This window comes from Podarcis erhardii (assembly GCF_964252035.2).
Source record: "Podarcis erhardii genome assembly, chromosome: 14".
Classification (NCBI taxonomy): Eukaryota; Metazoa; Chordata; class Lepidosauria; order Squamata; family Lacertidae; genus Podarcis; species Podarcis erhardii.
Window position 1 is genome coordinate 7,995,983 of NC_138503.1, and position 13,870 is coordinate 8,009,852.

The 13,870-nt window shown below is 49.7% G+C and overlaps 1 protein-coding gene across 1 annotated transcript in view; it reads left to right on the top strand.

Moving 5' to 3' along the window:
* PARP6 (poly(ADP-ribose) polymerase family member 6) overlaps nucleotides 1–12,892 on the top strand; it is a 52,449-nt gene extending 39,557 nt beyond the window's left edge. The window contains 8 exon segments of the mRNA XM_081838969.1: nucleotides 2,081–2,129; nucleotides 4,219–4,331; nucleotides 5,686–5,758; nucleotides 9,018–9,087; nucleotides 10,075–10,154; nucleotides 10,671–10,734; nucleotides 12,091–12,175; nucleotides 12,366–12,892. Coding sequence (XP_081695095.1) covers nucleotides 2,081–2,129; nucleotides 4,219–4,331; nucleotides 5,686–5,758; nucleotides 9,018–9,087; nucleotides 10,075–10,154; nucleotides 10,671–10,734; nucleotides 12,091–12,175; nucleotides 12,366–12,468 — 637 coding nt within the window. The 3' untranslated portion in view covers nucleotides 12,469–12,892.
* The last annotated feature ends 978 nt before the right edge of the window (nucleotides 12,893–13,870 follow it).

The following is a 13,870-nucleotide window of genomic DNA, read 5'->3' on the forward strand; positions in this document are numbered from 1 at the left end:
ACCCAGAGTGGCTGGGGAAGCCCAGCCAGATGGGCGGGGTATAAATAATAAATTATTATTATTATTATTATTATTATTATTATTATTATTATTCCTGCCCTTTCCCCCACCAGTGGTGGACCTTGGGGTCTCAAGTTTCAGCGCTGCCCTGCACAACACCAAAATTCAGTTCCTCCTTCCTGCCCCTTGCCTCCTAGTCTACAACATACTTGTAGCCCCTCTGTGGCACCCTCTCGGCTTGGCACCCAGTGTGGCCGAACTGGTCATGCTCCGCTAAAACCACCTCTGCCCCCACAACCATGCCGGGCCGCAATGAATGCCCCTGGAAGACAGGAACAGGAAGGGGGATTGTTGTGTAGGTATTGCCCAGTGCCAGGGGAAAGAAGAACAGCACATGGTACAGTGAGTGACTGGAGCATAGGCAAGAGCCATAGCGCATTGTCTGGGTCCCAGGTTCAATCCCTGGCATCCCCAGGGAGGGCTAGGAGGGTCCCTTGCCTGGAACACTGGAGAGCTGCTGCCAGACAGTGTAGACAGTATTGAGCTAGATGGACCCAATGGTCTGGCAGGGCATAAGGCTGCTTCATTGCTTCCTGGTAGATTGTCATCCCCGGTGGCTATGAGATCCAAAGCAAGCCTATTGTTTTTAACTACACCCCATTTTAAAACTTGGCTTTCTGAAACCCCTCCCCACTTTTTGAAATTTTAAATAGCAATTCCTATACAGTGGTACCTTGGGCTAAGTACTTAATTCGTTCCGGAGGTCAGTTCTTAACCTGAAACTGTTCTTAACCAGAAGCACCACTTTAGCTAATGGGGCCTCCTGCTGCTGCTGTGCCGCCGGAGCATGATTTCTGTTCTTATCCTGAAGCAAAGTTCTTAACCTGAAGCACTATTTCTGGGTTAGCGGAGTCTGTAACCTGAAGCGTATGTAACCTGAAGCGTATGTAACCTGAGGTACCACTGTAATGACAATTTTTCAAAAAGTAAATAAAAAAGTATCAAAACATAAATGGAACACGTGCAGAATTACAATAGCAAGAAATGTTTGCACAATTTAAATAATAATATTATTTATTTACCTACCTACCTACCTACCTACCTACCTACCTACCTACCTACCTACCTACCTACCGGCTATCTGGCTGAGTTTCCCCAGCCACTTTGGGCGGCTTCCAACAAAATATTAAAAATACAATAAAACACCAGACATTAAAAACTTCCCTAAACAGGGCTGCCTTCAGATGTCTTCCAAAAGTCAGATACAGTGGTGCCTCGCAAGACGAAAAGAATCCGTTCCGCAATTCTCTTCGTCTAGCGGTTTTTTCGTCTTGCGAAGCAAGCCCATTGACGGCTTACCGGATTAGCGCTATTAGCGGCTTAGCGGCTTTTAGCGGCTTATCAGCTTAGCGGATAAGCAGATAAGCGGCTTAGAAAAAGGGGGGGGGGAGTCGGAAAAACTTGCAAGACATTTCGTCTTGCGAAGCAAGCCCATAGGGAAATTCGTTTTGCGAAGCGCCTCCAAAACGGAAAACCCTTTCGTCTAGCGGGTTTTTTGTCTTGTGAGGCATTCGTCTTGTGGGGCACCACTGTAGTTGTTTCTTTCCTAGACATCTGATGGGAGGGCGTTCCACAGGGCGGGCGCCACTGCCTTGCGTTCTGTTTCAAAAGGGATAGAAGTGCAGGAATGGATAGCGAGTGGAGAATAGACTTTGGTCCCCAACGGCTGGGAGATCCTAAGCAAGATTGCTTGGAGTTACAGCTCAGAAAATCTTGACCTCTGGGCTCCGGAGGGATTCAAAGTGGTTCCCTAATCTCCATCCTGAGATCGCCTAGTTCTAAAGGGTTTCACAGCACCAGATCGTGTTGCTGCCTTCTTGGGAGGTCTTTCTGCCTAACTGCCATCACACCACGGACCTCCCCAGATGTGGATGTGCTGATAGGTTGCTCCACTGGAGCGCATGGCATGAAGCTGCACCAGTGGCATGGGCTGCGATCTTCTCATCTGGCCTTCAGATTGACCAATGGCAGAGTGAGCATTCTTTTGCTGCCATACTAACAGGTTCTGTGTCCTCCCTAGGATAATCTCCAGCAACAGGTCTCACATCGTCAAGCTACCTCTCAGCAGGGTAAGTGAGCACTCCTGCGTTCAGCCATCCCATCCACAAGGTGTGACATTGTCGGGAGGGGCCATAGCTCAGGAGCACATACAAGACTTACCATGTTTTTGCTCCATAAGACGCACTTTTTTCTTCCTAAAAAGTAAGGGGAAATGTAATAAAGGAGGCTGCCTGGGAGGGGGGAGGTAAAGACAGCAAACCTGCAAGGAGAGGAGACAGGAAGACTAAATCAATGAGGAGAGAAATTAGAAGAAAAGGAGGAGCAAAAAACTGCTCCAGCTAAGGTAAAGACACTAAGGCAAATGAGGAAAGGGAGTGTTGAAAGGAAGCAGCTGATTGGTGGGATCGGGAGAGAGATAAGGGACGAGATACAGGAGGCTGCCTGGGAGGGGGGGAGGTAAAAGCCCATGGATCCTCAGGATTTTTACATTGGGTCACCCCAAATTCACCATCAGATCACTTAGCATGTCCATGGTTACAGCCTGCACCAAAAAAATCAAGCATCCACTGTTGCCTGGGGCTGCAATGGTGCAAAAATGTGGTTTCAAAGCACAGATCCACATGGATCCTGAGGATTTTTACATTGGGCTACTCCAAACTCACCGTCAAATCACATGTCTGTGGCCACAGCATGAACCACAAAAATCATACATCCACTGTTTCGTTCAGAATATTTGTTTTCTTGTTTTCCTGCTCTAAAAACTAGGTGCGTCTTATGGTCAGGTGCATCTTATAGAGTGAAAAATACAGTAATCTCTAGGATAGCTCAGTTGGTTAAAGTGGGTTGCCAATAACGCCAAGGTTGCCGGTTCAATTCCTGTATGGGACAGCTGCATATTTTTGTACTGCAGGGATTGGACTAGATGATTCTCAGTGTCCCTTTCCGACTTGGCTCCCCTCACCAGGGAAGGAGGGTGTTGAGTGATTTCTCTCTCCCCTCAACTCCCACCCAGTCCAGTAACTCTCCCCTTCAAAGGGGCTGGGGGGGCAACTGCTCCTGTGCTAACTGACTGGGCGCCTCAGCCTCTTCCATCTCTTTGGGATGACAGTTTTGTGCCGGAGAAGCGCTGCCTCAGCTCTCACGGTCACTGCCACAGTCACTGGCCATGCTCTCTCTCCCCCCCCCCCGGTTTTCTGTAAGTGCAAAGTGGGGAAGACAGAATGAGAGAGACACAAAATGAATCAGTGGGCCAGGTCCGCCTTGTGAGTCTCTTCTGGCTCTGCTTCACCTGTTATAATTCTTCCCGCCTACTGCTCCCCAGTTTTGTTCTGTCCCCACCCTGAGCCTAACTGGCACCTGCTGCTTTTACGGGCCCTTGCTCAGATGCACAAGCCCAGCTCCCATTCCTTCTGCCTGGAGTCCGCCTTTTGCTGTCCCAGCCGTGGGGGCTGCTGAAGCGATTTCTGAGGTGCAGCTCAGCTGCTTCGAAGCCTCGGACAAGTGAAGAGCAGAAATATTGTGCCCCTAAGAATTTTGCGCTCGGGGGAACTGGCCCTGTGCAGTGGCGAAGCTGCATGCTCCGCTACAGGGAGTGGAGAGCAGTTGGGGCGTGGCTGGCGCCCCCCTGGGAGCGTGGCACACATCCCGGGGGGGGGGTGGCACGCTGCCTGTGAGGGCATGGTGCACCACCGGCAGGGGCGTGATGCGGGTTCTGGGGATGTGGCGAGACACCTGTGGGGGCGTGGCGCCACCATCCGGTTTGTGTGTGTGCACGGCGTGTGTCCGGGGAGGCCACTGCGATGGAATCCTACCAAAATAGTTGTGCTGGGGCAGTCCACTCCCTCCGCACCCCCGTTCCTCTGCCAGTGCCCCGTGTCCCCACCCACCCATGATACGCCACTGCTTGGGTGCCCTGTGTAATTAGCAGACAGTCAGGGTGTGAAGGCAAGCTTTCTAAGTTATGGGGCATTTCAAAATGAAAATAATAATAGGGAAAGGCATGCTGTTGGTTCTGGAGGCGGAGGAATAAACTTCCTTGCATGATGGCCCTCTCTCTCTCTCTCTCTCTCTCTCTCTCTCTCTCTCTCTCTCCTTCTGCTTTTGTTCCTTCTCCTGGCTGCCCCTCTCCATTTCCTGTGGGTCTGTTTCCCTTGGTAGCAGCTGAAATTTATGCACACCTCTCACCAGTTCCTCCTCCTGAGCAGCCCCCCTGCCAAGGAAGCCCGCTTCCGAACAGCCAAGAAGCTCTATGGCAGCACTTTTGCCTTCCAGTAAGTTTGGACACCCCACTGTTTTGTTTTATTTTATTTCCCTCAGGCTAAAAGCTTGTCGTTCCTTGAAATAGCGTTTCTTGGCCTTTGTCCTGCTTCTCTTCAAATCACTGCTGGAACCTTTAAAAATAATATATGCTGAAAGGGAATTATAACACTTTTAAGAGGAAAGTGTAAAAATAAGTTGCAGTGTGGCATGTTCGTGGCTGGTCGACCCTTTCTCAGGATACTCTGTTCCTTCCCCACCCCCAGATTCCCATTTTCTCTCTCTAGATACTCAGCATTCTGTGGCCACTGCCCTTTGCTTTGGCTATAAGGAATTTTAGTATCAAACTCGAGGTTCCCCTAGACTTGCAGATATCTCCCTCTTGCACATGAATGCATAAAGATTCATCCCAAGAGAACAAGTCTGCTACTGGCCTTTGTCAACCTGGTGTCTTCCAGATGTTGACAGACCACAACTTCCATCAGCCTCAGCCAACGTGGCCAATAGTCGGGGACGAGAGTTGTTAAAATCACCTGGGGGCATCAAGTTAGGGAAGGTGGGTCTCTGGGATTATATTGAATATCCACCCTTTTCTTCAACAAGGGACTCTAGGTTGTCGTTGGGGTCCTTAGATGGTCTCTCATCCAGGTACTTACCAGCCCCAGGCCTCCTTAGCTGCACAATGTTCTTCCAGGCAATGTCTGTAACTGCTGCCCATTGTACCTGTTCTGAAAGGCACCCTGTGATTTCATTCTGCTGCTTTCCAGCATGAAATTTGCTGGGGGTTTGCACAAGTGCAATTGCGCAGACTCTGCATTTTGGAAGGGAATGTGAAAATACTACAGATTTGAAGAGGATAAATTATGTTCAGAGTTTAAGGGCTGTCTCCAGCATTCTCCCTCCCTAGTGCAAGGGTTTCCCTGTCCACTTGTGGAAACCTGTTGTAAAACAAGACCGTGCAGCCTATTGTACAACAAAGTTACCAGAGACCTATTTATGCATTCCCTTAGGCAACAGTGTTCATCTGATACAAAACATTTTGCCAGTGGAAGAAGGATTCTGCTCAGTGGCTTTTAACTTAGCGCTGTGTGGAACCAACCCTAGGCAACTTGAATAAAATAGTAAACTCCTTTATTGCTTGCATAGCTGAGCTTGTATCCCACCCCCAGATCCGAATTGAATAGTTTTTTAAAAATAAAGATACGGTCTGGATATAAAGGTGTCCAGAGACAGGGGACATTCCTGTGGATGCACAAGCTCTAGGGAACGGAATAAACGTGCCACCATTTTAAATCCTTTTTTATTTTGTGTGTTGGCCTGGGGTAAGGCCAAGTGCTGGCGAGCTGAACCATTTCTCTCCCCCCACAGTGGCTCTCACATTGAGAACTGGCACTCCATTCTGCGCAACGGGCTGGTCAATGCATCCTACACCAAACTGCAGGTAAGCGACCTCCACAGACCCCATAGCTAGAACAGCCCCAAGCAGTGGAGCCACCCCAGCAACCTTCGTCATCCCTCAACCAGCCCTCGCCTGTCTGGTTTTTTCCTTACAATCTGTCCAGGAGGCGGCCATGACAGAGAGCTTCCTCCTCCTTTGCCTCAGTGTTCCCCCCTTCTACAACTCTGCGAGGAGGAGGATGGGGACAAAACTAGGATTAGTTGGCTCCTCCTGCCATTGGCTCTGGCTCCACCTCCTCTTGGGCAGGTCCGGCCCACCCAGGAGGCAGGCTGAGGCAACCACCTCGGGCAGCAGAACCAAAGAGGCAGCACCCCACCTCACTGCCTCTACCACCAAAATCTAGCAAGAGCTCATGCTCTCCATGAGATCTTGCGAGGGCTCTGCTAGTTCTCATGTGATCTCACATGACCCGGAGGACAGGGGCTTTGGCAGCTGGGCAGGGCCTTCCCATTTCACTTCCAGCGGCAAAACAAGATGATAATAATAATAATAATAATAATAATAATAATAATAATTTATTATTTATACCCCACCCATCTGGCTGGGCTTCCCCAGCCACTCTGGGCGGCTTCCAAAAAAATATTGAAATACTGTAATACATCAAACATTAAAAGCTTCCCTAAACAGGGCTGCCTTCAGATGTCTTCTAAAAGTCTGGTAGTTGTTGTTCTCTTTGACATCTGGTGGGAGGTCGTTCCACAGGGAGGGCGCCACCACTGAGAAGGCCCTCTGCCTGGTTCCCTGTAACTTGGCTTCTCGCAGTGAGGGAACCGCCAGAAGGCTACCCATGTCCAAAGGGCACAAACTGCCACTTGGTCGGCCTGGGGGACATAGCACACCTTGGGTACAGTCCTCCCTCCCTGTACTGCTCAGGCAGATCCCAAGACTCTGATCCACTCGGTGGGGTTAGCTGGGCAGTGCATGGTTGGAACAGGCTGCCATCCTGCCATATTTGCACTGCTGTGGGCCGTGGGAACAAGCAACAGCACAGCGTCTCTGAAGGCCAGAATTGCTTCTTTGAGGAGTCAGCTGTTAAATAGTGGGAAAGATGGACGAAGGACACAGCTCTGTTAGATTCACAGCTCTTTATTACAGCAGTTAGAACTGCTCCTGGAGTCAGACTAGCTGGCTGTTTTATATAATACTAAGTAACTTGTAACAGTAACAGCTTCCAACTAGCTAACCAATCAGTGAGCGGCAGTTCTCAATCCTTCATTTGCATACTGGTGGCCCTGAGTGAGAACTGCAGCAAATCTTAATACATAACACCAGCCATCCAACACTGGCCAGCAACTCTGCCTCTCTACTGGGGGCTCTTCCAGGAACCAGCCCACACCCCACAACTTCTGCATTTCTTTGTCAGTATTTGTGTACTGCTTTTCAGCTGCAAAGCAATTTGCAATAACAGAGCCTGGCCTTTAACAGTTTTTTTCTATCCTGCCTTTCCTCCAGTCAGCTCAAGGTGGCATACATGATCCCTCTGGCCACCCTTACCCTACAGGTCCTCACAACAGCCCTGTGAGGTAGGTTAGGCTGAGAGAGAACGATTGGCTCAAAAGACACCCAGAGACCTTTTTGGCTACATGGAGATTTGAACCCGGCTCTCTGCAGTCCTAGTCCAAGCCTCTAATATCAGAAATGTTTAAGTGGGTGATATTGCTGCCATAATAATATAGATCTGGAAATACCAGGCGCTGTCTGTAAGGTTAAACAATGGTATCACACAGCTCCGCTCTCCTGGGAGGGGGTGCCATCAAATTTCGGGAAGAGGCAGGGCCGAGCATCTGTTTTGTGTGCGAAAGGATGCTGGGTCAATCCCTGGCCTCCCCAGGTAGGGCTGGGAATGTCTGCCGTTGGAAGCCCTAGAGAGCCACTGCTGGTCAGTGCAGATAGTATTGAGGTAGATGCACTGGAACCTGGTCCAGTAGGGTAAATGGGGCACTGCCCCACCAACTGTCTCAGTCAGCCCCTACCTGCCAGGTGCCCTATTACGAGTCTAGGAAGTGGCACTGCTGGATGGTTTGTCTCATTGTGGCCCTTGTCAAACTCAGCCGGGAGGAGAAGACTACTTGGCTCTGCCTGTCATTGGTTCTAGCTCCCCCTGCTGTTGCCCTCCTGCCTTACACCTGCTGCGAGTCATCGCTGTCTAGATAGACCAATGGTCTGACTTGGTGTTAAGCAGCTACCAGTGCTCCTATGTGCTGGCAGAGGGCTATCAGGTGCTCTGGCTCCTGCCTCCTGCTCCCCTCAGCAGATGGCCTTAATAGATTCCCATCTCAGCTGGAGTCAGGGGCTGTACCCCTGTCCCCCTGTCCTGGTCCTGTCTGTTTTGAAAGCAAAATATACCTTCTTCTGCTTAAGGAAATGCCAGTCTTCTGTGGTTAGGCTTGTACGCACATCCATGATTAGTAGGTGGCTCTGAATGGAGCTAGGGACGTGGGTGGTGCTGTGCGTTAAACCACAGAGCCTAGGACTTGCTGATCAGAAGGTCAGCGGTTCGAATCCCCGCGATGGGGTGAGCTCCCGTTGCTCGGTCCCTGCTCCTGCCAACCTAGTAGTTCGAAAGCACGTCAAAGTACAAGTAGATAAATAGGTACTGCTCCGGCGGGAAGGTAAATGGCGTTTCTGTGCACTGCTCTGGTTCGCCAGAAGCGGCTTAGTCATGCTGGTCACATGACCCGGAAGCTGTACACCGGCTCCCTCGGCCAATAAAGTGAGATGAGCGCCGCAACCCCAGAGTCGGTCACGACTGGACCTGATGGTCAGGGGTCCCTTTACCTTTACTGAATTGAGCTGCCTGGCAAACGGAGCCCACCTCACCCTCTGCTTCGATGAACAATGTGTGTCACTTATTTCCAAATGTGTGAAGCCAGTCCTGCTGCACAGGGTGATGGTCCGTGGCACCCCTGCTGTCTGCCCCCAAACCCTGCCCTGGTGGCACAGTTGAATACCTCTCCCATCCGAGGTAGGCTGAATACCAGTGGATGGTAATCTCCAGTGGGGACACTTGCTGTTGCACTCAGGTCCTGTTGGGGCATGTGTTTGGCCACTATGAGAACACGATGCTGGACCTTTGGCCTGATCCAGCAGATCCTTTGTACATCCTTAAGGGAAAGCCAATGTTCAGGAAGGACAGACAGACCCCAGGGTTTGCTGATACTCGCACCGTGCCGCGCCCCCTTCCCTGGCCTGCACTTTCCCCCCAAATTATTTTTGGCTCACATTGGTGTTTTCCTGCAAGCTGCATGGAGCAGCCTATGGCAAAGGCATCTATTTGAGCCCCATCTCCAGTATTTCCTTTGGATATTCAGGTAAGCGGCTCTCTTTGTCCCCTTCCATCTGTCAGTGCACCCCTTTGTCCTGCAGACATGCTTGCCGCGCATCCAAGAGCCGCTCCCCCCACCCCCGCTGTGTGTGTTTCTCCATCCACATGCTGAGCTCCTGGGGAGATTAAAATTCTCAGGGTGATGGTCATGGTGGTGGTGGTGATGAGATTGGCTGCCTATGTGTGTTGCCTGGCTGTGGACGCACGTAGCCTTGCAGGCATTGTCTTGAGATTCAGCTAGGACCAACTGCTGCCTGGAGCTGGGATTGTTATAGAGTAGACCTTGATGGTGATCTCCCTAGTTTCTCCTTTGGGCACCCAAACTCAGTGGAAGGCAGAAGCCCTTGATATGCCTTCATCACAGCACTGATGGGCTGCAAGTAGGCCTGTCCGCAGGAATTATTTCCTTCCATTGCTTGGGAGGTGCGGACCATATGAATAGGTGGCTTCTCTGGTGCTTATCGTGTCAGACAAGTTTGGTGTTTTTGTATCGCGTGCATGAGAAGGAAAGTGATAAGACTTAAGTAGCACACCTTCATTTCTTCCATCTCAGGTAGAACCTTTATCTGTGTTATCCCTTACCTAGTGGATGATGTGAGCTTCTGTTGAAGAGACGTGCTGATGAGCTTGCTACTTGAGCTGAGACTGTAGCTCGGTGGTAGATCCTTATGCCGTAGTTCCTGGGTTCAGTTCCCAGACTCCCCAGTTAAAGGATGTTGGGAAGCTGTGCAGATGAAGACTCCTGGAGAGCTTCTCCCAATCAGCATGGACCGCACTGGATAAGGGCTGAATGTCTGTCTTCTCATTGCTACATCTTTGGAGATCATGGGCCATTGTTTGTGTCTCTGGGCTCGTTTGCACCATCCTCCTTGCACAGACTGTACCAGCAACTGGCAGAATTCCTCACCCATGCAAGCAGCCGGTCCTGGCACCCTGTGGGTTGCTGTTCTTACACTCTTTATTGTCAATGCAGGGATGGGGAAAGGCCAACACAGGATGCCCTCCAAGGATGAGCTGGTGCAGAGGTATAACAGAATGAACACCATCCCCCAGGTATTCTGCACAAAACTCTAAGCTTTCTTTATTTCAGCAATACGCTTTGAAGCAGGGGAAAGAGTAACCACCTGAACGAATATTGCGAACCATTGGTGGTCCAGAGGCAGGAGTTTGGGAACCCCTGCTCTAGTCCATGGAGCCCTCCAGGCCTCTTTGTTCGGACACTGGGACTCTCCTCTCCCTAGGCCACATGTCTTTTCATAAGCCCTGTCCCCTCCTTGAGTGCTTTTGCCTGACTGAAATAGGTCATCGAACTCTTGCTTGCCTGGGAGGGTGAAGAGAGAAATGGCCTGTGTGTTTGTGTGTGTAGAAACCTCTGACTTTTTCATGACTGGGATGTCATCTGTTGTAAGGTGGAAGTCATATCGATTTGCTCTGCCCACTTTGGCATCTCATGATGTGGGTATGTGGCTCCTGGAAGGCTGCCCATGGGAGAATGTGGTGACCCTAGGCTTTCAAAAGCTTCCCCACCTCTGGTCTGTGTAACTCTAGATCTCTCTGGTTTGCTTGCAGACTCGATCCATCCAGTCCAGGTTCTTGCAGAGTCGCAATCTGAATTGCATCGCACTTTGTGAAGGTGAGCGATGGGGTGAGAGAGGCACGTCAGCCAATGTCTCTCCCTCTCTTGGAGCTCCTTTCTCTCCACATCTGTCCTGACTCCTGCCTGAGCTCAAATGCAGGCTACCATGCCCATACAAATGCCAATTTAAGGAATGTGTGCCAGGGAAACCTGAAGCTCATCTTGCTTGGTCACACCAAAGGTCCAGCAGACTGTCTCCAACAGCAGCCAGTTCCATGCCCCTAGAACAGCATTTCCCAATCTGGTTCTCTGCAGTTGTTCTGGACTTCAACTCCCATCAGCCCCATGCGAGCTTGCCCAATAGTGAGGGGTGGTGGGAGCTGGAGTCTAGCAACATCCGGGCAGCACAAGTTTCTTTGTTCCTGCTCTACAAATGAGGAACATTTTTTGTGTGTGAAAAGCATCAGAAGTGATATAGCAAGCAGGAACAAAGGATGACAATGTATGGGGTAAGAATCAGACTGTCTGTTTTTTTGCCTCCTGGGAATGACAATATTCTGTTAGTATGAAATGCCAGAGTTGTTCAGGGTCTAGCCTGTCTCTAATGCACATCTATGTGCATGTACATCAGATGAGGGGAACCTTTGCCCTCGAAATGTTGTTGCAAAACAACACCCATCAGCCTCAGCAAGAATGACCCATGGTGAGGGATGATGGGAGTTGCAGTTTGGCAACATTGGGGGTCGTGGTGCGGAGAAGGCTCTTCACACCAGATGTACATGAACCTTAAGGCCCCATGGAAGGAAGGAATATTAGAAGCAGGACAAAATAGAAATAATTGACTCCAACATTTTTGATTCAGAAGCATCCTTCTCTGAGGTTGGAGTCTACATGTCTATAATTTTCAGGGCTAATAGCTGTTGATATTGCCATCCTCCATTGGTTTTGTTTTTTTTAATCCAGGGATGAAGAACCCTGTGGCCCTCCAAATGTTGTTGGATTCCAACTCCCATTATCCCCAGCCATCATGGGCAAGAGTCAGGGATGATGGGATTTGGAGTCCAGCAATATCTGGAGAGTCATGGGTACCCCATCTCTTGAAGGAACCTAATCTGGTACCCGTTACCAGTGAATTCCATCAGTGAAATTATGCGTTTTCCTTTGGTTTATCCTGAAACCTTTGACAATCTGTTTCATTGGATGGTCCTCCATTCTACTATGTCACAAGCAAGAGGATTGAAGCTACTCACTGCCCTTCCACCATGTCCATAACTGCATAAGTGGGTCAGTCGGAGGCAAGATCCAGGGTTTCTGGTGCCAAAGTACCTGATCATCCTGGTTAGTGGGTGATATTGGCAGGCCTTGTGTGTTGTGTTCTGATTATGAGAAGACCAATGCCTTTCTCATTTGCAGTGATCACGTCAAAGGATCTCCAGAAGCATGGCAACATCTGGGTGTGTCCAGTGTCAGACCACGTCTGCACCCGCTTTTTCTTCGTGTGAGTGGTCACATTTCCTGGGTAGGGAAAGGGAAGCTATTCTATTTTGCAGAATAGGGAGATGGCAATGCCAATGCTGCAGCCTTGGGCAGTGCCACCTTACCCACTGGGATTGTCAATAGCCCTGCACCATCTTGAAAGGTATGGTGGAAGAAGGCAATTTCTGAAGCAGTTTCTGTCTCCCTCACAGGTATGAAGATGGCCAAGTTGGAGACGCCAACATCAATACTCAGGACCCCAAAATCCAAAAGGAGATAATGCGTGTGATTGGCACTCAGGTCTATACAAATTGAGGGGGTGGAGGACCCTGTTCCTTCAGCTTGTGCCAATGTTGCCCCTGCCCCTCCATGGGTAGAAGGGAGCCAGAGGTCAGAGGCTGCCAACGGAGCGATGGAGACCTGGATCCACAGGAGGGGGCAAAGGGGCAACCAGTGTCATTTCTGGGCAGCCGAGGCCCCGGGAGCGCCTCTAGAAGGGTGGAAGCCTGCACCTAGAATATACAGAGAGACTCTCCAATGGGGGAACTTGGACCAAACCCCAAGGACAGTTGGGGTGGCTGACTTTGCGCTCCCACGTTTACAGTGACAACATTTTTAACAATGAAAACAAGCAAAAAACAAACAAACAAGAAGAGACAGAGAGAATGGAAGAGAGTGAGAGAGCGCAAATGGTTTTAGCTTGTTAAAATTCTCTTTAAAAAAAGAAGCTCTGATTGCACCTGCACAGACTCTGTGTGTGTGTGTGTGTGTGTGTGTGTTTGCAAGCACTTGTGTGTGTGCCCAGCAGATGTGCCATTTCCTTTATTTCCTTTTGCCCATGAGGTCAGACCTGTGACCTCGACATGACCTGTTTGTTGTGTGGTCATCCTGATGGGTTTGCCCCAAACTTATACACAGGTTAGATGGTGCCCCATCTTTAAACTGAATATTCATTCTACTTCCTTCACAGGAAGGCTGTAAGACAACATGAAGCATTCATCCTGATTTGCTTGCACCCTGATCCTACAACTTCCCACTAATCAGTTGTTTATCTCACACTTTTTAATGCATTTACCTGTCACTCTCCTAACTGCTAGAAGTCCGGGGTTTTCTTTTTCTTTTTTTAAAGATTTTCTTGTACCAGAGTATTTTAATCCACTTAAATTATATGGTATGCAGTGGAATCCCTCCCACAAAGTACTGTCTGTCTGGAAGTGGCCAAGTGCACCAACCCAAGCATGATATGTATTTGTGTTGTCCCTTGTGCTTGTGCTTGTGCTGGCAACCAGTGGAAGTGGTTGGGCAGAAGGCAGGGAGACCAACAGCAGGTGGCGCCAGAGACAATGACAGACTGAGCCAACGAATCCTTCTTTCTGTTCCTTCTGTTAGGGCAACTGTGAGGCAAAGGAGCAGGAGGCTGATAGGCAGTGCCACCCCCTGACTGACTGCAAGTAAGAAGTCAGGCAGGTGAGGGCAGATTGAGGATGTTCCCCATTCGCCTAGATGGATTAACCTCCACTGGCAGTAGATCTGAAAACTGTGGCTTTGGGTCTATACATTGGACAGTAGCCTCTTCCAAATAACCTGTTCATTGGGCATTCATCCTGATTTGTCCACAGCGAGGTTATAAGATCAAGCACGTGTTTTGCCACACTTTCAAGTGCATTTTCTGGTCCCTATTGCAAAAAATCCCATTATTATTATTATTATTATTATT